This window comes from Tasmannia lanceolata, unplaced genomic scaffold (assembly GCF_043159265.1).
Source record: "Tasmannia lanceolata isolate RefF3 unplaced genomic scaffold, GAP_Taslan_0.1 ptg000016l, whole genome shotgun sequence".
NCBI classification, from domain to species: Eukaryota; Viridiplantae; Streptophyta; class Magnoliopsida; order Canellales; family Winteraceae; genus Tasmannia; species Tasmannia lanceolata.
This window is the reverse complement of record NW_027518693.1, coordinates 576,750-603,212: the sequence shown is the minus strand read 5'-3', so window position 1 is coordinate 603,212 and position 26,463 is coordinate 576,750. Positions and strand designations below refer to the sequence as shown.

Here is a 26,463-nt window from a genome sequence, read left to right as displayed (position 1 = left end):
TTTTGTGCATTTTTTAAAGCCATGCAAATTTGATTCAGGCAATTCTCATTCGCCAGTTTCCACCTCTTCTGTCCCCTCTTCAGAGGAAGAATGAGAATGATAGTTGATTCATCAGTGGTGGATTCACAGTCTGAGCCCATCCTCGCTCAAGCTCAATTGCTCGTCGATGGGACTTTTCAAAATCAAAAGGGAATCTAATTAAAGGGACAGAAGGAGAATATGGTGTCCCACCAGCTCCTCATGTCAATCAAATCTCTTATGCCTTTAGGAAGGGACAAAATCCTTCGATCCTTTTGCATAGATTTTGTTCGCAACTCTTGCAACATACACCTTGTACCAGTAACAAAAACTCACTCTGTATTCCCATTCCATTTTTTTGGTGTACCAAACATCAGAATTTCTAGGATTCCAGATAGGTGCTACTCTCACTTTCAGACCAACTTGGGTCGGGCTCAACTCGAACCCAATGTGTTCAACCCAATTTCGCCTCGAGTTAGGAAAAGCCAACTTTCAAAATCTTTGGGTTATTATTTTTTGGGAAGTGAAATATCCGCCCCTTTTGATTACTTGGGACACCCAGCAGCAGTGTATATGGCAAGCAGCCCCATTGAATCCTTCTTGTGTAAAGTACATCAGCAACTCTGCAGTCATTGATACACTAGGTGTCCAAAGTAATCCAAAGGGGCGGATATCTCACTTCCCTATTTTTACTGTTATTTTTTGCCCTAAGCTAACCCAAACCCAACCTGGGTCAACCAATTTGGAAAAAATGGGTTAGACATATTGGGTTAGGGTTGAGAGATTTTGAGGCGAGTTGGGTTAGGGTTGATCATCCTCGACCCGAGGCTCAGGTTAGGTCGTTAAGGTTAAGGGAATGCTATCTTAGGTTGGGCTAGGGTGGGCCCGGCCCCAACCCAACCCGGTCCAAGTTGCAATTAGGGGTGTGGAGAAGGAAAGAAGAAAGGAAGCTGAGAGAAAACTTAAATGAACAAATTGCCTTTGAACAAGAGTCAATGTTTGAAAAACCATGCCGAACTTCTTCAAAATTTTTACATAAAATTGACTTCATACTTACAATGCCCCAAGCAAAACCAGCAGCACGCAGTATATACTCTTCACCTTAAACCAGAGTAAGGCCTTCCTCTATCCATTGCAGTCATTGTAAAAAATATAATTTCCTGCGAAAAGAACAGGAAGGACAGATCAGAGGCATGTGGTGAACAAAAATGTCTATTTGCTTTGCATGGAAAATTTTTACTGGATTTTCTGTGTTGGATTTTTTTCCACCAGGTGCATAACATGGGCCCATCATTTCACACGCATGCTATGCATGTGTGGGGCCCACCATTTTACTCATGTTTTGATATGGTAGGACCCATCGTCTCTGTCCAAACCCATGCATGTGATGAGGGCCCACCATTTTACACCCATGAGTGGGCGTGCACAATCTCCACCCAAATCTATGCAAAGGGTGGCGTGGGACACAACATTTTACACCATGTTTTTATAGGGTGAGCCCACCAACTCCACTTTACCTCATGTTTTGATGGGGTGGGTTCCAAGATCTCCACCCAAAACCACGCATATGGTGGGGCGCACCATTTTAAATCTCATGTTTTGATGGGATGGGGCCCATTATTGTACACTCATGCAGAGCAAGGGCCTAGAATACTGGTGGTCCTAGCATGTACCTTAGTAACGACCACACACTGACCTCCAATCAGATCACAGTCTTTGAAGCTTCAAAGTGAGATCATCCAAGTCAATGATCTCTTTCTCCCGATTCTCCAACTGGCCGATCTTTCTAAGCTCTAAATTCAATTCATGAATCTGCCTTTCTATTTTCTCTCCCTTGTCAGGTAGCTTTGAGATCATAACCTGAATCATAATTTTTTGTTTTAAAAAAAGTGTCAATGGCAGTACACGAAAGAACTAGAGATTGCCAGAAGATCAGGGGATCATATGTTTGCTATGCATAATAATACCTTGTCCTCCAACGTTTGACACAGCCTTTCAATTCTCTTCTTAATGTCCGACTCTTTCGATTCATTCGTAGCACCCACAACTGTATTATTTCTCCAATGTTTCTCATCTTTTGGATCGAACGCAAACACAGCCCTGTAAACAAAGAAATCAGTTATCCATCCTGCACGCTTCTTTTTGCAAAAAATCATTTAGGATCCATTTTGATGCATCAAAGACTGGTAAGTAGGACAAATTTTACATTTTCTAGCTTTGTTTGGCTGACATTTACTATTCGCATGGCAGTCCCTGTTGACCATAAATTTTCCAAATGCAAGCTATTTTGCACAACTCGACTTTCCTCTCAAATAAAGAGAAAAGAGAAAGTAAAGAAGTGGGACTTTGTATTCCCTTAAAGAAAAGATGTAGGATTCCAAAGTCATACCCATCAACATCGCGTTCGAGTGAAGACCTTGACGATGAGCTGCCCATGGGCACGGTTCTTCTCTCACTGCAGTCTCAAGCACGGCATGAATAAGTTATCCCTTAGAAAAACAATCAAAATGATAACAAAGATGGACTTTAAAGGATATTCATAGCATTCATTCACCACATGCTCACTAACCATCGTAAATGCAACACAAGGAGACCATCTCATGTGCAATAGTGTACTACCACCAGTTTCTTTTTAGATAATTTCCTTCATTTAAATTTTCTTTTCCTTCCTTGTTGCTTTTAAATTTAATTACCTCACAAATTGCGGTACTAAAAGGTACGGCAACCCTACCTTTTATTTTAATACACAGGATAATTGATGGCATCTTTTATATATCCATTTTATTCAATATATATGATAGACAGTCAAATTTGAAGTGTATTTTTGGAACTCATTTTGTTTAGTTTACTTTTAATTTTTGCGAGACGTAGTGAGGACAAAAATGTAATTTTGTGTCTAAGGGCATTTTGGTCATGTTAGCCTAGTGTGCACATGTGAGTCACACATGTTTGCCCCATCATTTTCCCAATATTCCTACTTCTCTCCTATTTCAAATTCAAACCCTTCCTTGGAACTCTAAACTCACTACCACTTCCCTAAGCCATTATGTCTATTTTTACATACCCACCACCACTTACCTAAGCCATTAATTCTCCACCTTCCATTGACCAACCAAATTTTCATTTACTAATTCTTGCTGGGATTTTTGTTGAGATTTTCAGCTAGAGAGACCTCCGTTGTAGCTCCATTGTATGCAAGCTTGCGATTTGAAGCAAAGAGCCAACTTGCCCAATTTTCTCTATGTTTTAAAGGTTTCTTTTTCTATGGTTGTACCTGCAGCCTTGTTCTTCTATCATACATATTGAAGAACATCTTTTTCGTGATTGTTATTCTATTTCGGATGTGAATCTCGTGGGCAAGTGTAAACTTTGGTTTCACTATTTGAGAAGCTGATATTCCAATGTTGCGAAATCTGTCTTTGACATAGACTATTAACTATTTGACAATAGCCTTTTTGAAAATTAGTTTTGCAAAAGCCCCAGAACCAGTTGAACAGGCTGAAGAAGGGGCCCAAAGGGGATTGTATTGGTGACTTCATCACAGCATCATGTGTAATCAGAAGTGAGGGCCTAGACGTCATCGTTTTTTTGCAAGAGGAAGAAAAGGTGATTGTTTTTAATTATTAGCAATTTGGTTCTTTTAATTTTATCTTTAGAATTATTTTAGTTGGGTTTTGAGAACTCCATGTTTGAGATCACCATGCATGGGTTTCAGGAATTCTCACTATTTTTTATCTGAGAATTTAAGGGAAGTGATATATCCGCCCCTTTTGATTACTTGGGACACCCAGAAGCAGTGTATCAATAACTGCAGAGGGGTTGATGTACTTCACATAAGAAGGATTCAATGGGGCTGATTGCCACGTACACTGCTGCTGGGTGTCCCAAGTAATCAAAAGGGGCAGATATATCACTTTCCATTGTGATTAGGAGTTACTACAAAATTCAAATAGGTGCCTTTTGCATCAAGTTGGAAGTTTGTGATATGGGGTTTCTTCTTACATGAAAGAGAAGTTTTAAGATTGGAATTAGAATGATTCATTTGAAATGTTTATAAAGTCCTTGTTTAGCATGTTTTAGGACATCAAAGAGAGTTTTTTTTAAATGAAAGTCTACGAATTGGCTAAGTTAAATACATGTTACAGGCTTTCGGAAAATGTATATGATGTTTCATACAGTTGAATGGAACTTTGGACAAGTAACAATTAACACAGTTCTTGTAACTTTAGCATTAATTCACCATCACCCTAAATGATCTTCCATTCATTATAAAGTCAAAGCATCCAAAAGAACCAGGGACTGGAAAGGCAGACGGTCTATCATAATATGTATTTAATATTGATATGTTTATGCAAGAATTCATGAATAATTCAATATAGATGACCAGATTTATTATAAGAATCTTAAATATAGATATTCAACAGTGTTGAGGAACAAGTATGGATCAGTTCAAGCAGACGAATCTTGCTTCTAAGACATAAGAAGCATGTTTTTCACCATCCGATTTCAGCAACACAAAAGAATAAGCCGATCGGATCTCCTATCACACAAACACCACAAAATTGTCAGTTGTACTGAACCTACTCTACATCCACGTTATAAGTAGGAGTGAAATTTGGGTCGGGTTGGGTTGAGCTCAATTGAGGCCCACAAGGAGTGAAGGATCTAGAAAAATTATTGAGAACGGGCAAAGAACTTCTAGGTCTTCTATGTGGAAAATTTAGGTCCGGCTGGTTTCAAAAAAGCTTTAGATTCATAGGGGCTTTGCGAGCATAGGAATGTAAGTACATGGGTTTGTTTCTTCTCGGGCTTTGTGCAAATGGAGTGAGGAGCACTTCATAAGGGCCACTAGCGGTAAATTTTGGGTGGGGATCGGGGTGAACTTTTGCTAAAAAATGAATTGAAATCAATCTGACTAAATTTTATGGTAAAAGCTTAACCAAAATTCCCAGATATCAACCAGAGTTGCACCCCTAATTAAAAGCTTATGCTTAATGAGGGATGTGGATCCCAATTGAGGCCCACAAGGAGCGAAGGATCTAGAAAAATTATTGAGAAAGGGCAAAGAACTTCCAGGTCATTTATGTGGGGAATTTAGGTCCGACTGGTTTCAAAAATGCTTTAGATTCATAAGGGCTTTGCAAGCATAGGAATGCATGTACATGGGGTTTGTTTCTTCTTGAGCTTTGTGCAAATGGAGTGAGGAGTGCCTTATAAGAGCCACTATAGCCACATAAAAGAAGGATCATTAGTGTTGTATTAGTCCACTTGACGAGTTTCGCATTGAACGGAGTGGAGGCTTGACATTTTTTTGGCACTTATCGAAGTGGTTGGCATGTTGAGATCTACAACAATTTCTCTCAGTTGAGCCAAAATCCATGATACAAGTTAATATTAAGTGGCATAAAGATTCCTGCTTGAACTAAGAAATATCCTTCTATGAAATAAAAAACTAATAACACGGAAAATTAAAGTGTCCAACATTGTATGAGTACCTATTACACAATCATGGTTACATCATGGCATGAAAGTGCACATGCCCGTGATCATGATGGAAGTGTTGGTTTCATTAAAGCCAACAGAAAGGATATGGATGAATAGTTGAGGCCTCATTAAATAAAAGAGCAACAGCTGTGATTAGAATTAAACGAAACATAAGAAATCATAAAAGAAAAAAAAAGAAGATACACAATTAGTAACGACAAAAATAGGAATGTCACAAGACATGTTAGGGACCCTATACCGAAGGGAAGAAGAGAGGAGAGACGCACATTGCATATCTTCTGGTGCAGAAAAATATCACGAATATCTCCATTAAAAACATACAATAATGCTTATGAATATTTGCGTATAAGTGCAAGTAAACCTGAGAACTGTCTCACCTGAACACTTTTGGAGCTTCTTGCACCAGTGGTACAGGTAAAGTCTTAGAGAAGAGTAAACTGTGGTGGCTAACTCCAGCTATACCTTGACTCTCAAGAAAATTTATATGGTCTTTCAAAAAGTCATCCCTATAAGAAAAGAATGATAAGTCAGGAGTTTCAGAGACGTTATGAAATAAAATCCTTTGATTAGAATTTTTTTTTAAAGAAATCCTTTGATTAGAATGACCATCTCAATTGTGCAATTTAAGTGTGAAGTAAAAGAGGGAAATAGAAAAGATTTAAAACGACACATAAGCACAAATTAGCATAAATTTGCATCATATGGCTCAATACATTGACCAGTAAGTGACTATGCTTGGCTAGGCTAAGCATGTTAGTTGAGAAACCCATTCTAATTTTAACAATTGCGTGTGCTTACATTTAGTTTTTCAAATTGAATTAATTACTTATTAATTTATATTGGCCTAAACTTTTTAATCAATCACAAGACATTGTATAAAGGAGGGATGCATTGGTTTTCTTTCACCCTTCTTCAGTTCTAAGAGAAAAGGATTTTTCTTAAGAAATAAAATAATATACCCAACATAAATAAGCATATTATGATTTTCTATGACACAATAACTCTAGAGAGAAAACTCTGCCTATAAATAAGCAGCTCCTAAGGTAACCATCAAATATCACTATTTTTAGGGGAAAAAGTGGAAGAACAACAGACAGTCGAAGTGTAGTTAAAGAGAACAGAACAGATGGACTTGTGCCAATTTTACAGGCTAGTGTAGGAAGCTTCATAGACTTGTTTGTAAGACACACCCACTCAGGTATAGTACATGTAGATGGCACTTTAATTAATGGAAGTGATGTATAAGAAATAAAAATATGAACGGCATTATGAAGAAAGATTTCAATATGAAAGACATAAGGGAATCACACTACTTCATTGGTGTTGAAATTGAACGGACAACGAAAAGAGTGATGGTGACTCAAAAAGATGAGTGGAAAGGATAGAGAAAGAGGGATAAGGATCCTCTTATGCACTGAAGTACAGTGGAAGCTCATCGGTAATTTACCTTCACTAGACCTAACATCACGTACACAGTAAATTGGGTTTGTCATTGTCTCCACAGTCCCAGAGAGGAGCACTTACAGGCAACACAAAGGATTATGCGATATGTTTGAGGGTCATTTACTCATGTGGGGAAGGTCACTACGATGTGAACTCTAATTGCAATCGGATCTACTCATCATTGGCCTATAGATCAAATGGATTCAGGAATGCCTTCTTACATGGGGACCTCCTAAAGACAGTCTAAATTAGTCCTCCTCTAGGTACTGAGATATCTTCTTCCATTCTTATGGTATGTAGCCTTAAGAAGTCCCTTTATGTGCTGAACAATCCCCTCTCCTTGAGCTTAATGTTAAGCATTGTCAGGTTGATTCTTCCACTCTTTTAAATCCTATGTTGTATCACAGGCATGTTGGGAGCCTCATCTATTTGACAACAACTGGTCCAACCATGTCATATGTTGTTCATATGGTGAGGCAGTTTGTTGCAAATCCTCAAACATCTCGCCTTACTCCGGTCCATTGCATCATATGGTACAAGAAATTTTGGATTGTGATATTTTCTTCCCATACTCTTTTGATTTAGACCTGACAGCTTATGCCGATATGGATTGATGGCTGCCCAGATACTCATTGCTTAACCGTTGGGTGATTTATGCATTTGGGTGGTTCTTTGATCTCATGAAAATTTGTGAAACAGGATAGAGTGTCAAAATCGTCTATAGAATCCTAGTATCTGTCAATATTTTCTACATCAAATGAAATTATATGGCTATGCATCCTTCTTGCAAATCTGGGTGTACATCTTATTGACCCCACAACTCTCTATGCCTAAAAATTGCTACAAATTCACTTTGCCATGAGCAGACCAAACACATTAAGGTGGACAGTCATTTCATTTGTCAATATTTATCCGGCGGACTAATCACCCTGTCTTATGTTTCATCATCGTATCAACTATCAACTGACAAATTCTTCCGTGGAAATTTCGGTGAAAATCTTTTAATTTCGGCCTAAATTTTTTGAATTTCGGTTTCAGTTTTAAATTTTGGTCCCGGACCAAATCCGAAAAGTAGGTCAAAATTTTGATATTTCGACCGAAATTTAAAACCATGGCTTACACACAAGATGTTAATAGAAGACTAAGCTTATTTAAGGTCTCCTGAATAAAGTTTGGTTGAAAATTTACAGAAGATATAAACAAGTGAAGTGCATGGTTTGCACACTCTAATGCTGCATTAAAAGTACTGGGCAAATGAAGAGAACTAAATACATAAAAGAATCATTAATGCAAAAATAAGTCTAGCAGTTGGTAAATGTCAATACATCTTGTGTTGGTAGTCATGCTCTTCATGCAACTGCTGTTGAGTAAGCGAAACATCAAATCCCTGTACTGGGAGAGTGAATAACTCCTGAAGATCCTGGAAAATGGACTATATTAAGTAAGAAGAGGACACTCATAGCTTGGAAAGTAATTATCAAAGGTCAAAATTGACCAAGAAAAAAAGATGACCGAGAATGGGAGAAACCTTCACCCCACACTAGAAATCACAGAAAATATTGTTCCAGTAAACATACTTTCTGGCTGAAGTACCGGGTCTGTTCTCTGTGTTCAGTTGCAGATTTAAACAAGGCCCCTTTGAAAATCTGGAAGCAAGCCACAATTAGTTGGCATCATGCCTTACATATTAACTTCAGAAAAAAAAGGCAAAAGTTCCCATCATTTTAGGGAGGAAAATTAGGCTTTGTTCGAACAGCAGTCATAGCCTAGGAAATGCACATTAGCACTTCCAATAATATGGGACAAGACATGTACAAACACAGAAAACAAGCAATCATCAGCATAAATATGGAAACTTAAATAAAAGATCATATTTTTTTGAATAGTTAAATAAAAGATCATATTAAGCAACAAAAAATTATTACTAGACTAATGCTAAAAAAAAAATATTACTAGACCAACTGAAACAGTGCTTTATTCAAAATTTTGACCTGCATTTTGTATATCTTTTCTTCAATGGTGCCACATGTCATTAAACGGTAGACTATGACATCTTTGTTTTGCCCAATGCGGTATGCACGATCTACACTCTGGTTGTCCGTACTGCATATAATGCTAACAACATATCAGAATGTTGTTTCTCACATAAAACACTCACATTAAAGACAAACTAAAACACTAATAGGACAAAAGGAATTTTGACATAACTACTATTCAAGGCTTTCCTCTATCTCTCTCGATTTTACCAGTCTATATGCATAAATATATACAAGATTTTATATGGTGCCTGGCCGTGAAGTCAAGTGTGGGCGGTACTACCCTTGATATTTGATCCAACAGCAGACCACATTTTAAGAGTCTGCTGTTGGATCAAATATCAAGGGTTGTACTTTTATCGTACCACCTATTTATCAAGGATTGTACTTTAGGAATTTCTGATATATGTGTGCACGTGCGCATGTGTGTGCGTGCAATATATATGGGGATGACATCCACACTCATTATAATGATAGCGCTACTCTCCTCTTTGTTTTTAACTTCTTTAAATGGTCGTTGATACTTTCAGGACTGCAATAGCCAATGACAAAATGGAATTTAGATAATAAATAGGTGTCTCCCCCGAACATACGAATTCTACATAATGAAGCATACAAGACTTTCTTATTTCAATGTCTGTTTTGATTAGCAAATTTTAGTCGTTCATAATTCTCTTTCCTTGATATCTTTCTCCCAGGGAATTGCTTCAATCTTTGCAACTTATTGAGATCTTCTCAAGTTGTGATTGAAACAAGTTCGTCTGAAGATAGAATTCAAAGAATCGATTAGCATGTCGATGAGAAGATCATGGAAAAGATGGCAGAGTCAATCAGGTGAAGTTGATGAGGTTATACAAGGGCAAATGTGTGAAGCAAATCGGACGATGGAAAATCTTCATGGACTGTGTTTACTGCTTAGAGTAGGCTATACATCATAGTAAAAAGTACACAAATTGCCAAGAAAAAATCAACAAGAAATTCCTTTATTATGAAAATGTTGAAACCTAATTAGAAGATAGTTTTGCTGATGATATGTTAAAGCAGAATCTTCATGAAAATCATCCATGGGAAGACAATGCTGTGGGAGCTAATCTAAGATTTAGAAGAAAGAACAATAGGCTCTATCATGTGCGACCGTAAAATGCCTACCAAGTTGAAGGGAAAGTTTTATAAGACAGCTGTGAGGCCAGCCATGCTGTACAACTCAAAAGGTTGGGCCACCAAGAAGCAGCATGTGCATAAAATGATTGTAGCGAAGATGCGAATGCTTCGATGGATGTGTGGCCACACAAGGTTAGATAGAATTAAAAATGAAGACATCCGTAAAAAGGTGGGGGTGGCACCAATTGAGGAGAAGATGAGAGAGCACCGCTTAAGATGGTTTGGGCACATCCAACGTAGGCCTTTGGATGCTCTAGTGAGAAGAAGTGACTCGTGCCAAGTTGATGGAGTAAAAAGAGGTAGGGGTAGAACGAAAACAACTTGGGTAGAAACAATGAGGAAAGACTTGATGGCTGGGAACATAACAAAGAACATGACCTTGGATAGGAGAGAATGGAAGAAAATGATCCATGTAGATGAACCCAACTAGTGTCGGGATTAGACTTAGTCAATTTGAGCCGGGTAGATTTTCACCTTCTTCATGAGAATTTTCTAAAGGATTCATTAGCCGACTCTAATTAGTTTGGGACAAAGGCATAGTTGAGTTGAGTTGAGAACTGTTGAATAATGTATTAGGTTAGTTTAGACATTAATTGTATTAATTAGGGTATTGTAATCATTGTATGTTGTTGCCCTAGTTTGGGCCTATATATACATCATATCCATGAGGAGCTCCCTAGTGGAGACTCTCCATCCTTCACTCCTCCTGTTCTTCCTCTCTTCTAACCCTAATCTCATTTCTAACATGGTATCAAAGCCAATGGGCTGATCCTTCAAGAAGGAAAGAAGAAGAGTATCTCTCTCGTATCTCGTTTTCCTCTCTTTATCTCTCTATAGTTTCTCCCTCAAATCTCAAATCCCTCAAATATCTCTCTCGTAGTGTCTTTCTTTCCTTGTCTTTAAAATCCTTTTTTTTTTGAAGAAAATCTCTCTTGCTTGTGTCCTTTTTGCCAAGACCACAAAATCTCCAAAAAAAAAAAAAAAAGTCACTTCTTCTCCTCGCTCGTGTCCTTCCTTTCTCCTCCTCCTCCCACTGCCTCTCTTCCCTTCCCCCTAACCCCTCCATTCTCTGCTACAGTAACCCGCTACAGTAAATCGCTACAGTAGCCCGCTACAATACCCAAAAATAAAATAAAAAATCAATTCTATACCCTAGAAATCTCACTCTCTTTCATTTCGTCAAACACATTTCGTTTTTAACCCATTGTCCCTCTATCGTATATCTCAAAACAAAACAAAAATCAAGTTTGCATTACTTGTATAAACCCATTTTGGGTTCTCCTCCACTCCAAAGCTCTCTTTATTTTCTCTTCTCTATAGCTTTTTTGGCCTATGGCTTTTGTCATTCTCATCTTATCTTCAAGGTGCACCCCAAGTGTTTGATGAAATGTCTCAAAGGGGTTTTGTGCCTTGAAAGTGTTCTTTTTGTTTCAAGTTGAAGGCCTTTGGCCTCAACTTCAAGGGGAGTGTTGTCTTGTATTGTTTCTTGTTGTTCTCTTGTGCTTGTCTTGTTGTCATCTTCTTATCATCTCTTTCTTTCTATTACCTTCTATGCCTTTTATGTAGTTCTTCAAGGCGCGCACCAAGTATTTGATAAAATGTCTAAGAGAGGTGTGGTGCCTTGTTTTTCATCTTTCCTTTGTCTTCTTCTCTACGACGCACACCAAGTGTTTGATCAAATGTCTGAAAGCGGTGTAATGCCTTGTTTGTATTCTTTTCGTTGCAACTTGAGGGGGAGTGTTTTCATGTAGTTCTTTGTGTCTTTTCTTAGGAGTGTTGTCCACTTTGTTGTCTTTTCTTGAGGGGGAGTGTTGTTAGTGTTGTCTTTGTCTTCTTGAGGGAGTGTTGTCTTGTTTTCATGTCTTGTTTTTCATGTCTCTTCGTGTTGTTCGGCTTTATGCCTTATCCCTTCATGTTATCTTCTTCCTCTTTTTCCGGGCGATGGTTTCCATATCCATCGTTGGTCGGCTCTCTTACAGGCGAATGTCTTTTCCCGTCGACCTCTCATTTCCGGGCGATGGTTTCCCCATCGTTGGTTGGCTCTTTTCAGGCAACGATATTCATGCCGTCGACCTTGTCTCCAGGTGATGATGTCCCCATCGTTGGTTGGTTATCTTCCTCTTTTTATCTTCAGGTGACGATGTTCATGTCGTCGACGTTGTCACCAGACAATGGTTTCCCTATCGCTGGTTGGTTATCCTCTTCCTATCTTCTTCTCTTTTCATGTGACGATGTTCATGCCGTCGACCTAGTCACCAAATGATGGTTTCCCTATCGTTGGTTGGTTATCCTCTTTCTCTCTATCGCTTCTCTCCACGCAACAGTTTCTCCGTCGACCTTGTCTTCGATGGTTTCCCCATCAGTAGCTATCCTCTTCACTTGGCGTTGTGCGCACCTTTGGTGTGCCCCTTTTGCTTGCTGGATTGTAGTTGTTCTTGCCATGGGGCCTCCATTGCCCTCAATATGCGGATATGTTCGCCATGCTCTCATTAAGGCGGAGGCGTTATTTGATCGCTCTCGTTGTTGTGCTACTTCAAGAGAGCTAATCTTTTGATGGACATTGATCTCGATGCTGGTCATGGTGGCCTTTGTGTTTTTGTTCATGTTTTTCATTATGCATGTACCACACCAGCTTGAGGATGAGTGCTACACCAAGCTGGATGTGCATGAGCTTCTTGTACTTTTTTAGTTGTTGACGTAGTTCTTTGTAGCAAGCTGGAGCTTCATAGTATATACACTCCAGCTTGAGGGGGAGTGTTGAATAATGTATTAGGTTAGTTTAGACATTACTTGTATTAGTTAGGGGTATTGTAGTCATTGTATGTTGTTGCCCTAGTTTGGGCCTATATTTACATCATATTCATGAGGAGCTCCCTAGTGGAGACTCTCTATCCTTCACTTCTCTTCTTCTTCCTCTCTTCTAACCCTAATCTCATTGCTAACAACAATAGGCTCTATCAAAACTATGACAACTATACAAAAGATGTGTTGTACTTTGATGGAGGATTCATCACGGCAAGCAACTCACCAAAGAGAATAATTTTCCAAAAAGTTTCATTCAGCCCATTAGAGTCAAGCAGATCGATGTGGTCAGTTGGAGATAAATTGATTAAGATTAAGAAGATAAATCGAGGACTTAGAGGTTTGGAAATAAAAAATTCTAAGAGAACATACGAAAGGCAGTAATACTACTGATTTTTAGTTTTCTTGTCTTTCATATGAACATTTTACCGCAAGGAATGAACTCTCAGGGCATCTTTGGCCACCATGAAAAAAATTCATGGAATTTTGGGTTTGCCAAGCATTAGGGAGAGAAGAGAGAGATTTCAGAGGGCAAGACCTCAAGAGTGAGAAGAGGGTAAGAGGGGGCTAGAAATCAAGAAAAAGAAATGACAAAAACCAGGTTTTTTTCACTATTTTCCAGCCCCAACACCTCACTCCCACCCTCTGAAATCTGTCCCCCGCCCTCTCTGCCCCTATGTCATGCCTTGTCAAACCAATATTCCATGATTTTTTTCCATGGTCGCCAAACATAGTGAACAAAAATTCTTAAGTTGAAAAATTGGAAGCTTGGGAAATTCAATGCATGGCTAATACATCAGAAATCATTCCTGCAAAGCTCAACATGTTTTTCCATTCATATTCACAAAAGGCTCTTGCCAGACTCTCAAAGATCAATATGACTGTACATGGTCGTTACTCTTTCGTTTTTGTGGAATTATTTCCATAAAGTCCTCAAGCTAACAATTCCTACGTTAATACTCCGTCTTCAGTTCCTAAAATGTCAACCTAAATTCCACTTTTTAAACATTGATCTTCATACAAGTTACTAGATTGTGATATAGAAATCACCTTGGGTTCCATGCTGGATCAACCACAATCACACGATCTGCTTTTGTAAGTGTAAGACCAAGACCACCGACTTGAGATGTCAAAAGAAAAATAGGAGCACCTTTGCCCTCTTGGAAATCCTGAAAATGAAAACATGATGCTTGCATTAAAAAATTAATAGAAGAAGAAATAAATTATAGTGTCACATAATGAAGGAACTAACATTCACAATCTTCTCTCTCTCAGAAGCTTTTGTGGTACCGTCGATGCGTAAGAACGTGTAACCCTTTGATATAATTGCTTCCTGAATATAAAAATAAAAGAATAAAATCATATAATGTAACAAGTTAGAAGCAAACAAAAAGCAGTAATTTGGCAATGTCCCGACATATAAACCACCTTATCAACTCAGGAATTTGAAACATCAATATCAACTTAGTTAAAAAAAATAGGAAGTTTGTCTCATCTAGTCTTCATATATCCATCAGCAGCTACAGAAACCATGGAATTGTATTCTAAAAGTGTTTCATATGGGCCGAGGAAGATTTCTTATTTTTCAAACACAAACCAAAAAAATTTAATGATATGGTTAATAAATTGGCAAGAGTATAAAATGGATGTGCTTATCATCGGAGAGCTGCACCTCCATAGCATGGGGATGAATTAATCTGCTCCTATGTCTTTACTTTTTATTGCCATTTTTTCCATTTTTTAAATGGCACCATTTTTTCTATTTTTATGCATTTTTTTGGGTGGTGGTGGGTGGTGTGTGTGTGGTGGTGGTGGGTGGGGGCCGGGGCAAGTTGAACCAACTTCTATCTTGTGTTTTTTCTTCTTATTTTAATGTTCTTATTGCTTTCATCCAATTGAAGAAAAAATTCAGCAGTTGATTGCCACCATTGATGTAGACCCATTTGCTACGATCAAATCAATATCCAAATCAAACTACAAATGGAAAAAGAAAGACATCCTGAAAAAAGGATTGTATATTTGTACGCCTTTTTCAAAAAAAAAAAAGAGTTCTAAAAATACTCACCCAGTCAACCATTAAGAAACCAACAAAAATCACAGTAAATGATACAAGGATAGAACAGACTCTCTTGATGAGTTTTTTTTTTTTATCGAAAATGTGGGATGGCCCCACAGTTGACATCATGCCATCACTAGATGTCATGAATATGGGCCAAGAAACCCCCTTAAAAATTAAAATTGTCTGTCTGTCACCATTTGTAAGACCATTAGGCAAAGTCTAAGGCCAATCATGTGCTAGTCACGATTATATTTGTAATAATTCGACAGTATGTACTATAATTTAAATAGTTGAAAAAGGCAGGCAGAGATTTAGTACGAACCTGAATAAGATTTAACATTTTGCGAGTTTGAGAAAAGATCAATACATTGTGCCCCTTCGATACCAAGTTTTCCTATCACATATTATCAGTCACATTATTAAAAAAACATTCCAGGAAACATTCAAAGGATGTTATGTGCCAGATTAAGTGTAGCATTCCTAACCAATAAAGAAATTATAAAAGTTATCTTGCAGGACACATTGGCATGTTCTTGCTGAGAATCTTCTGGATAGGTCATATTTGCCAATTTCAGGGCCATTTCTTCCACCATACCAAGCTCTGTGCGGTCTAGCATTGAGTCCATACCCTCTAGTACACCTTCAGCAGCTTTTTTTGTTAAAAGAAATGGATGGTCACATATCTTTTTTAAAACCTGTTGCAGAGTAGCTATGATTCATGAGGTTCATGTAATGTAAAAAATACAAATCACTCACCGAACTCTCTCAAAGCAACATCTTACTATAAAAAGTGCACATGGTAAAAAACAAGTAAATAACTACAACAATACGAAGGAATATAGTTTATTAACGCAGAGTGAATTGATTTACATGAAAGTAGTGCTATGTGAATTGACTTACATGAAAGTAGTGCTATGTGAATTGACTTACATGAAAGTAGTGCTATTTTCTCTATAAGTTATTCACCAGTGGGTAAAAAAACTAGAAACAAAAACAATTTGGTTGCAAAGGTTCACCAAGGCTTTGTTCACTTGCGTTCCTGAGAAATCGCGAGAAAGGAAAACACAGTTTATTTTCTCGGGAAACAACATTTCTCGTTGTTCGCTTGTTTTTCTTGGGAAAATTGTTTAACAGACGTGTAAAAAAAACAAATACGTGGAAATCCATATTTTCTCGCCAAATCTCGACTTATTTTCCCACATATTAGATAGGAAAACGATTTTCCTTTTCTCGCTGGAAAATATATCGCGTGTCTCCTTCTTCGACAAGAACCCTAGCCGCACCTTCCTCTACGACGTGTTTCACACGGGCGAGATCCAAGGCACCTTCAAAATTCCTGCGAAGCACATCCAAGGCTCCGTTAACTCTCGGTAAGTGTGTTGCTCTTTTCTTTTTTTTTCTCTACAACCTTCTCTCACCAATCAACCTCTTTTTGCCATTTTTTCCACCTGAAATCTGGTTTTATACAAACCCTTTTCACCGATCTACAACCTCTTTTTGCCGTTGTTTCTTCGACCCCTCATTTTTTGGAGCTTTTTTGGGTTATTAGGGTTCTGATTTGGGTTCTTTTCCCTGAAAATCTGCAAACCCTTCTATCTCTCACTATTTTGGGTTCTTTTTTGGGTTATTTGGGTTCTGATTTTTTTTGTGTTCTTATTTTTTGTGGGTTCTAATTTAGGGTTTCTTGTTTTAGCTTATCTTGTATAGATGTTCATCTTCTAATTTTTTCGAGTAGGGTTTCTTCAGGTTTGTGTGTTCTATTCATCTGCTCATATTTTGATGGTCTATTAATTTTGTGCAAATAGGGTTTGACAATTTTTTGCAGACAATAGATGTTTTAAATATTTTCATGTAAGGGTTGTTCATCTGTTAGTATATTTGAGTAGGGTTTGTTCATCTGTGATGCATAGCGAGTATGGTTTGTTCATCTGTGAATAATTTCGAGTAGGGTTTGTTCATCTATCAATAAATCAGGACTTACCAGCACTATATCTGCAAGGTGGGTCAGTAATTCCTGTGGGCCCTCCTCTTCAACATGTTGGTGAAACAAGCCTGACAGATGAGTTGTTGCTCATTATGGCTTTGGATGAACATGGTAATTATTGGGATTGTATTGCTTACAAAGAAGTATTTCACACTTTTTGATAACATTTACTCAAAATTTTTTGACATTGATATGTTGAGGCAATCTCCACTCTGTCAGCACATTGTCTAGATGATCATTTTACTGGGTCCTTAGTTTCTCATTTCTTCACACTTTCAGGGATGTTTAACTAAAACTAGCTAACTGATTTTCAACTGAGGAACACTTGCCACTGAATGAACTCTTCATCATTATTCATCCTCTGTTTTAGCATTCCAGACTCCAGATCATTATTATCTGATAACATTGTTTCATGGTCTTTATAAAATAAATTTGAAAGATTATTTGGTTTTCTTGCGGCACATACATTGGCTTTTCCTTTCCCAAGTGTAACTTCAGCTCTTCTACAGGTAAAGTAGAAGGTGTTCTCTTTGAGGATGATGGTGATGGCTATGAAACATACATTGGCTTTTCCTTTCCCAAGTGTAACTTCAGCTCTTCTACAGGTAAAGTAGAAGGTGTTCTCTTTGAGGATGATGGTGATGGCTATGAATTCATTCATGGGGGTTACCTCTTAACCTATTATGTGGCTGAGCTTCAATCATCAGTTGTTACAGTAAAAGTTCTCAAAACTGAAGGATCATGGAAGAGGCCAAAACGTGGTCTCCATGTACATTTATTACTGGGTGGAGGTGCCAAGGTATATCTTTTCAGTAAAGTCCAATAAATGTGGAAATGTTAGCCTGTTTAAGCTAATAAATTGCTCTGAATTAGGAGGTTCTCCTTTTTATGCCTTTCTGTTTCTAAACTCTGGCTTACCTTGAAGCTTGAAGCATCGGGCACTGATGGAGAGGAGCTGCAGGTTAGAATGCCTTCAGAACCTGAGTTGTCTAGCTTAGTCGCCACCAATGAAAATCAGCACAGAACATTTCTAGGTAATAATATTCTTTGCCTTCAACAACCCCATTTTTATGTATCAGCTACTTATTTGTGACACATACCTATTAATTTACTGAATATTTGATCCCTTTTTAATTATTTTGATTAAATATGCTTTTCTAGCGGAGGTATATGCAGCAATATAATGAAGTGGAGCTTTCTGCTCTTGGAATGGGTACTTTCCAGCTATCTGTCTCCTTTACTCCCTTCACCTGCACATTTATGGTTTTCGCGGTTATTTTCTTGAACCAATTTATTTAATTTTCTTGGACCAATTTATATAAGTTAGTTGCATCTATACAACTGGCTTCTGTTTACCTCCTAATTCTCATCTACTTGTTTTTCCTTGTGTAGTTAGTTGATACTTCCAGTCACACACACATATATCAAATGGGTGTTATCAAAATCTTATGGTTTTGTACTTTCAAGGGCCTTGATTGTTTGAGCTGTTTTTAATCGATGCATTTTTTTCTTGTAATGAGTCATTTATATGGTCAGTTTTTCTTGGCCCTGGTGGAAGAGGTACAAAAATTTTATTTTTTGTAGAAATGTTATAACTTATGTTTAATTTCTGTTGGTGGATCATACTATGTACATGTTGTTTATGTGGTAGCATTTAATGCAAAAAAACTTTCCTGCATATTTTCCCTCGCTTTCTGGGCAAGTGAACAACGAGAAAATAACTTTCCTGCATATTTTCCCTCGCTTTCTGGGCAACTGAACAGCGAGAAAGCAAGAGAAAATCACAGTTTCTTTTCCTTTCCTTTCCATTTTGCCATGTCAGATTCCTTTCCTTTCTTTTCCTTTCCTTTCCCGGGAAAACAAGTGAACAGAGCCCAAAGGAATCAAGGTTGAGTGTCCCAAATCCGACATTGATGCATTCGACCTTTTCATCTCTTTTGTGATGGGTTTACAACCTACGACCAATCCCCGATCAAAGATACACAGCGACTACGAACATGAAAAAAACACAGGCTTCCATGAAAAATAAATGGTTCCTGAACAGTATCCCTAAGGTTTCCATTACACGTTAATGAAATCTTTATGTTCTAAATTCCGAAAAAAGTAGTCACATATTCGGTAACCAGAACTGCCATAAAAGTATTCTCGGAGGATTACATCCATTTTATCAAACAAAGTTTTTAGCACAAAATATCGAAGTAATCAGTTGTGTGAGAAACATCAAATCACAGTTCAATAAAGCAATTCATTGCAGTTCAAACTTCAAAATAACAATTGCAGGCTAATCAGCAGACCAATTGCCATCCTAAAAAGTACAAATGGTTGAAGAGAATCACTACCGTCAATGCAGCCAATGGGGATCCATTGAATGATGAATGAACCAGCTCACTCTTCAAAAACGCTTCGTACAATTGCCTCTACAACAGAAAAAATATCTAATTTGATAATAGTAATTCTGATGTACTCAAGAAAAAAAGGTTATGTGAATATGTTAGTTCTTATGTACATAAATATTATGCCATACCTGGCAATGTGTCAATCTTAGCCATACAATAAGCTCATGCTTTTTAGAAAGCTTGGCACCATCTGTTTCTCCACCGTTAAGGAATACTTCACTTTTTAAGCGGCGCAGAAAAAATGGTTTAATGCGTTCTCTTAGCTCCTACAAAAAAAAGAAAATCAATTAGTATACATCATACTGGTTTGGAACTGTAGATTATTAACTTACATTAATAAAGATTAAAGACCTAAACAAATTAAAACAATACAGATGTGTCAGTCCAGAATCGAAATAATGTAAGACATATTTCAAACTAAAAGCAGAATCAAAATGGCAAGTCCAACAAAAAATAAGTCACTATACAAACATATTGATACCTTTGCAACCATAGAACCAATACGCTTTTCCCTATCAGAAGCATTTTTGTCATTTCCACGAAGAATTGGATTTTCATATCTTTCCTTAAACCTGAAACGTTTTCAAAGTTATGCCAAGAAAGCTACATTCTCCACAGAAAGACTCTCATGCATGATAAAGGATCATTACTCTTTCTTATCACCCAAAATTTCAGGGCAACAGAAGTTGAACAAGGCCCATAGTTCCTAATAGAAGGAAATAGAATTCATCAATAACCTTGCAAAACTGCTTGTACAAGTGTAGTGATTGCCATTCTGAAGTAAAACATAAGTTGAAAGACAATGAACCAGTAAGAACACAATAAACAAAATCGCAACCGATCACCTTTAAATTATTTTGAATTGGTGTCCCACTTATTATAATTCGATGAGAACTTGGTATCTCAAGCAAACTTTTGGCTCTTTGTGTATTGGGATTCTTTATGATATGCCCCTGAAATAATAAAGAAATCATTAAAAAAACACCCCATTCTCAAGAAAAATAATAACCATAACTCAATTATGTCAACGATAAAGTAACATACACAGGCCGAACTGATAGTTGATAAAAAGAAAGTACAAATCTTTTAAAAGTTTGTGCTTGACGAATTGATATGATATTCACGATGTTGAAAATCACTTCATGTCCAAATATAACCAGTTTTTCCCCTTTCTTCCTCCAAAGTATATGATACCAAAATCCTACAAAAAAGGTTACTACTATGAAATTGCCCAACAGAAATCACTTCCAATTTCAAAGTACAGCATTGTCATGACACCTAAAAATGATACAATGTTGTGAACCTATCAACACCCTCAAATGTGTTAGTATCCCTACTTAGTACGAGATGCATGGTGAGTCTTGTCAGAATTGTTACTATAAGAAAATATTCTCAAGAACAACCGTGATTGACACCCTTAATTAGGGACAGAAGGGAAAGTAGGTTCCGAGCAGCATATCAATGTAAGAGAAATGAAGAACAGACATGGATATCTCAAAATACGTCCATGAAAATTTCAAAATTTAGGAAAAAGACCACCCGAAATCTCTGCAATTCAGAAACATTCAGAAACAGTTTAACTCAAACAGATCTGACAACATCTACATGCTCAAAATGACAGAGAACACACAATCCCACATACCAACCCAAGAACGTAAACAAATGGGCTGGGTGATGACCGAAGAAAAAGATCCAATTCTTGAACCTCCATCGAAGTTGAATCGTTGGAAACCAAAGAAGGGGCTAAGATTAGGGACTACGAGTGGGAACACAGAGAGGTACAGCACAAGTTTAGTTTTCAATGAGTTGGCTGCAAGTGACCTAGGGAACACCTGTAAATGGTTGGATTAAGGTTGAACCAGCCTCTTGAAGATGCACAAAACAATAACTTCACAACATCAAAGCATTTGTCTTTCACACCACGAAAATACACAAGAAAAGGGTGTGGATATGGGTGACACATTGAGTTAACCAATCGGGTTAAGTACAATCGCAAAGGAGTATTGGTTTTTTTTTTTTTTTGAATGGTAAAGGAGTATTGATTAAAGTAAGTATATCTATGATGTTGAATACAGCAGTGAGCGTAACGAATTGGGTTTGAAATTTTGAATGATTCATTGAGTGTAAAAAGTTGGGTTAAGTACAGCCGCAAGGGAATACGGATTAAATTGTCTTGCGCCTATAATGTAGAGATACAGCATATTATATAAACATTACCAAAAGTAACCCCTATAACACAGAATGTAAAACATGGCAATGCATAATAAGAATAATAAATAAGGTTACCGTTATTTTATTTTCTCTCATCAAGTGAAAGAGAAATGACGGCAATGTACGAACTGGGAGACACTAATGGATAGAACTAACTAAAAGCAATGAAGCATGAACAAAAGAAAACAAAGACACAATAGGATATTCCTAGATCTTCCATGCACAAAGAAACAAAAGTCACTCAAGTAAAGCATCCACAGGAAAAATTAAATAGAAAAAAAAGAAATGTAATTTGAGTTTATTAGATAGAGCAACGAATTGCTAACTTGTGCAAAAGTTCCAATAAGGTAATTTGATGCATGTGAATTAGCACCAAAACTAATATAGACAAACCAACCTCATCAAGTATGACGTAATCCCATGTGATGCTTTCTTCACCGGTATCTTCATTAAAGTAACATTCACCTTTCAACGATTTTGAATTGTTCCGTACGATATCATATGTGGTGAGAAGAAGACCTTTGTCCTATAGAAAAGACAGAGAATATATAAATAGAAGATCACAATGTCGTCCTAAACAAGGATGGAGAAAGGGATTCATAGGCTTACATGCCCACATATAACAATTCCTGGGGGGGGTACCCGTCGAACAAAAAAATACTGCGTGACTGAGAATAATCATTTTCGAAATTACTTTTAAAAGCTTTTGCGTGTAATAGGCAAAGAAAACAGTAAAACCTGAAGTATATACTGAAGCTCATATTGACGTGTTTTTATGCAAGCTCCAAAGTACCTGAATACAAAGAAACAAGTAGTTACTACTTATAGATCATAATTCAAATGCCAAGACATTCAGAAAAGTCATGACTAAACAATGAGAAAATTAGAAACCCTCACTCTCTAGTCTTCTCAGAAAGCCCCACAACTGACAACTCTTTGATCCAATGAGCAAGTAGTGTTTTTGGGGCTACAATCAGCACCCTTTTAATTAAACAAGAATCAAAAAGCCCTGCCAAAAAGGCAGCTACCTGAAAAGAAGTTCTAACTAATTATCAGACGGAAAAAATTCCCATTTTTCGTATACAAGAAACCAACAAAAAGACAATGCATATACAATAATACAAAATCTAGTCATCTGATATCAAACAAAAACCAGTTCTCGTAAACTGTGCATAGGTCAGATATGATTCTATAAATAAACAGAACTCGGGTGTATATCTTCTCAACATCAAGAATTATCTTATAGACCACCAATTGCTAACACCTATCAATGCACATGGGTGATAAACATGCAATCATTAGAAGAGACAAATAGATCCACCATAGTCGAGATGCACAATTCATAAACTAGATAATTTTAAGAAATCAAGAAGTTTAAATCCCAGTTATGATAGCTGACAATTCGAGGATTTTACTAGTGATGCAGTGGTTGTTTTAGTCGATGAAGCAAAATTTTAGCAGACGGTTTTTGCTTCTAAAGAGTTCCAAGGAACTTTGGAATACTGAAGCTTGAACTTATCCGTAGAGGAAGCACCATGGTAGGGTTTATAAACTAAACCAGGACTTACACTGGGACGTGAAAAATCTTTAACAGAGGGGAAAGTCTTTGGCTGAAGTGTTATGTGTTACAAGGTATGTGGAAAGATTTGACGCACTATTAGAAAATCATTCTTTTTTTTGGTAGGCAAGTTGGGGTTTGGCAGAACCCCTACCGGTTTATTAAAAGAAAGTGAATTACAATCGAGAATACTTTTCCCCTAGTCCATCCAGATTACTTTTCCAGCGACGATTTGTGTTTAGCTTCAATTCCCCCACTTATGCTTTTATCCAACTGCACTCCTTTTGATCTAACTGCTTTGGGGTGAAAGGGCAGCCAAGATTGGCTGCTATTCTTTTGGTTTTTACTTTTTTCATTGTTTCTGCCCGTCAATTTTAAGTATCGCAGTCTCTCTCTAACATCCACGAGGATTTGTTGCAGGACAACGCATTTGTGCCTTTCTTTTTTCTCAATGGTTCTTAAGTTTCTTTCTCAACAAATGCGATAGATTGTTGCTGCAAAGGATAGCTATATGACTACCGTTGACAGACCCTTTCTGGTCAAGGTGTGCCTAATCCAGCCTTCCTCCTTGAGCTCTTTATACGGTTTTCAGCGATGGAAGGTCTCATTATATGGTTTTCGGCGATGGGAAAACCTCCACATAACCAATCGCCAAATCCATGACGAGTATGCACAATAAAAAAATAGGTGGTCAACCCCCTCCCTTTCAGCTTTGCATAGAGGGCATGTGTCATCTATCTTGTCTCTCATGAATATCATTCAATCGCATGTGCTCAATTTACCTTTGACTGCCCGCCATGTAACTAGCGCATGCTTGGGTATATGACCTGCATACCAAATTGTTTTGGCCTAAGGGACTGGTTGGTGCATTTTTCAAATTACACCCCATGAACTTTTAGTTGAAAAGCTACCATCGGTACTTGGCTTGTGTTATCTTTACATGGGGCAGTTAAGGCTTCTGAAAAGATCGCTTTTGCATCCTTGAGAGAGGGATTGTCTAAGAGATGATCCCATTCACCGTGTCGAAGGACTTGGTCTAGTCCGTTTTTCCAAGCTAGCGCGGTGCATACTAAATTTCTGCACACCTACAAACTTAAGGGAATCTCGGAGCTAAGGCTGTGCCCATAGGGATGTGAAGAATAATTCTGTCTTTCTCTAGGAACTGTTTGGATTGCAAAAATCGTTAGGAAATCTTTGAAAAGAAAATCATTCCCAAAATTTCCCGATTTTTTATTGTTTGATTACACGTGAAAGAAAACAACTTGAATCATTGATGCTCATGCTTTACTTGGGGCATAGTTTTAAAACCAAGGTTGCCAGAGCGGGAATCGAAGACTCCCAGGGAAGAATCCTGCTCAAGGTTGCCAGAGCGGGAATCGAAGGCTCCCAGGGAAGAATCCCGCTTCCTTGTTTAAAACTCCCCCACGCCATCGTGGACTCTCCTGAGTCGATTCCCTTTTCCCTTGGCCGCATTCCGCATTTTGCTGCCACATTCCAGGTTTTTCCTTGCATAGTCAATAAAAACTCCTTTGACTCTCACGTCAACCGAGTACTCGAACGCATCGTGCCGAGTCGACTAGGAACTTCCTTGACCAAGTTTTGACCCGCATCCGCATTTTGAAACTCTGATTTAGAGTGACCTTCAATTTATGATGATATCCCTATCATTTCCTTCTAAATCGTGGAAAATAAGAAAAAAATCCGAGGGAAAAAATTTCAGTCAGAATTTTTTTTTCCTGCAATCCAACTAGGCCATTAAAGAATTACCAGAAAAAATAACTGAAGGAAGCATCAGATACAGCTGTGTGAATCCAACAGGACAAATGAGAACTCCAAACATGTGTATCAGAGGTGAATCGAGCATCCTAAATTACACTTGCAATAACAAGCTACAAGATTAATAGTCATATCTCTACGATAAGAAACGGGATAAGCTATGATCTTTTAAATACAAATTAAACAAAAGACTTAACAAGTAGCATGATTAAAACAAAACCGAAACATCTTAAATTAACATCAATGATAATGAAATGGTTAATACACTACCTGCATTGTCTTCCCCAAACCCATGTCGTCACCGAGAATTCCTCCCGCATGCCTACAGTGAAGATTCCACAACCATCTCAGACCATCACACTGGTGCGGATACAATATCTTTGCAATTTTACCCGTTAGCGTGTATGTCAATGCTGACCCACTAAGTGTGATAGAACCCTCATCCTCATTAGCCAAATCGCCAATAGAATCTTCCCCAAAATCAACCGAGATAGTGGTCTTACTGTCTTTCTTTCTAGGGCATGGCAATCGCTCTCCACTGCTTAAAATTACACAATCTTCATCCTCAGAAATATACATGGATGTCCCTTTCCATGATTCCAATTCAGACCCAATAGACATGGGTTTCCCTTTAGTTGATTCCAGTTCGGACCCAATAGACATGGATGTCCCTTTACATGATTCCAACTCAGACCCAATAGAAATGGGTTTCCCTTTACATGATTCCAATTCGGACCCAGTAGACATGGATGTCCCTTTACATGATTCGAACTTAGACCCAATAGAAATGGGTTTCCCTATAGATGATTCCAATTCATACCCAATAGACATGGAATTCCATTTAGATGATTCCAATCCAGACCCAACACTGAGGGTGGGATTTAAATTTAGGGGAGAAGAATCGGAGGACTCCGAATCGGAGAGTAGAGAGAATGAGGACAAATGAGAGGGTTTTGTGGGTTTTTTCTTTTCAACTGAGAGAGAGTCCAATTTAGAGGTTAAATTGTTGAGAATGTCTCTAATTTGGGGAACATCATCGTCATCCACAACATCGTCAGACGGTTGAGAAGACAATTTGCAGAGGCGGCGTCTACCTTGGAGTTTAACCTTGACAAGCTTTTCTTCTGAGAAGATCAAAATATAAAAAGGTTTTTATATAAACAATAACAAAAGATTTGAGAAAGCAAAAATCCCAAACCCTAAAATCTATGACGAAAAACCAATTGTCAATTAAAGACAAATTAAGAAGCAAAACCCTAATGCCCTTTTCGTTTGGGATTATGAAAACCCTAGGTTACTGTTTTTTGGTTTTTTAGGCATAAAATAAGTGATTAGAACAATCGATTATTAGGTACCTGATTGTTGTGGAAGAGGAGGAGGGGATTTAGGGCAGCTAGTAAGGGACGATAAGTCTTCGATTAGACGATCGTTTCGCTCATTGAGACTCAGAGGTTTTGAGGGTTTCATGGCGTAAAGGAGCAGAGAGAAGCTAGAGAGAAAAGAAGAAATGAGGA

General features: G+C 37.8%; 1 protein-coding gene and 1 long non-coding RNA gene across 3 annotated transcripts; one reads left to right on the top strand and one right to left on the bottom strand.

The window, feature by feature from the left end:
• Positions 1-955: 955 nt before the first annotated feature.
• Positions 956-26,463, bottom strand: CHR24 (chromatin remodeling 24). Of its 2 annotated transcripts, none has more exons than XM_077357359.1 (22): positions 26,305-26,463; positions 25,220-26,073; positions 22,513-22,643; positions 22,354-22,408; positions 22,013-22,141; positions 20,250-20,357; positions 20,055-20,110; positions 19,886-19,976; positions 19,533-19,670; positions 19,348-19,425; positions 15,510-15,719; positions 15,347-15,418; positions 14,218-14,298; positions 14,016-14,134; positions 8,958-9,069; positions 8,544-8,612; positions 8,292-8,386; positions 5,901-6,029; positions 2,408-2,473; positions 1,986-2,118; positions 1,692-1,878; positions 956-1,178 (listed from the first exon to the last, which is right to left on the bottom strand). In XM_077357359.1, the coding sequence occupies exons 1-21, from the start codon at positions 26,414-26,416 to the stop codon at positions 1,726-1,728; spliced, it is 2,991 nt and encodes a 996-aa protein (XP_077213474.1). In that variant the 5' UTR covers positions 26,417-26,463; the 3' UTR covers positions 956-1,178; positions 1,692-1,725. The 2 variants fall into 2 exon arrangements, with proteins under 2 accessions (XP_077213474.1, XP_077213472.1); XM_077357357.1 differs by having other exon boundaries at positions 1,715-1,878.
• Positions 1,798-18,678, top strand: LOC143848415 (uncharacterized). The gene is made up of 5 exons (XR_013235388.1): positions 1,798-2,204; positions 3,485-3,624; positions 17,518-17,807; positions 17,934-18,042; positions 18,170-18,678. It is a non-coding gene; the product is annotated as an uncharacterized LOC143848415 (long non-coding RNA).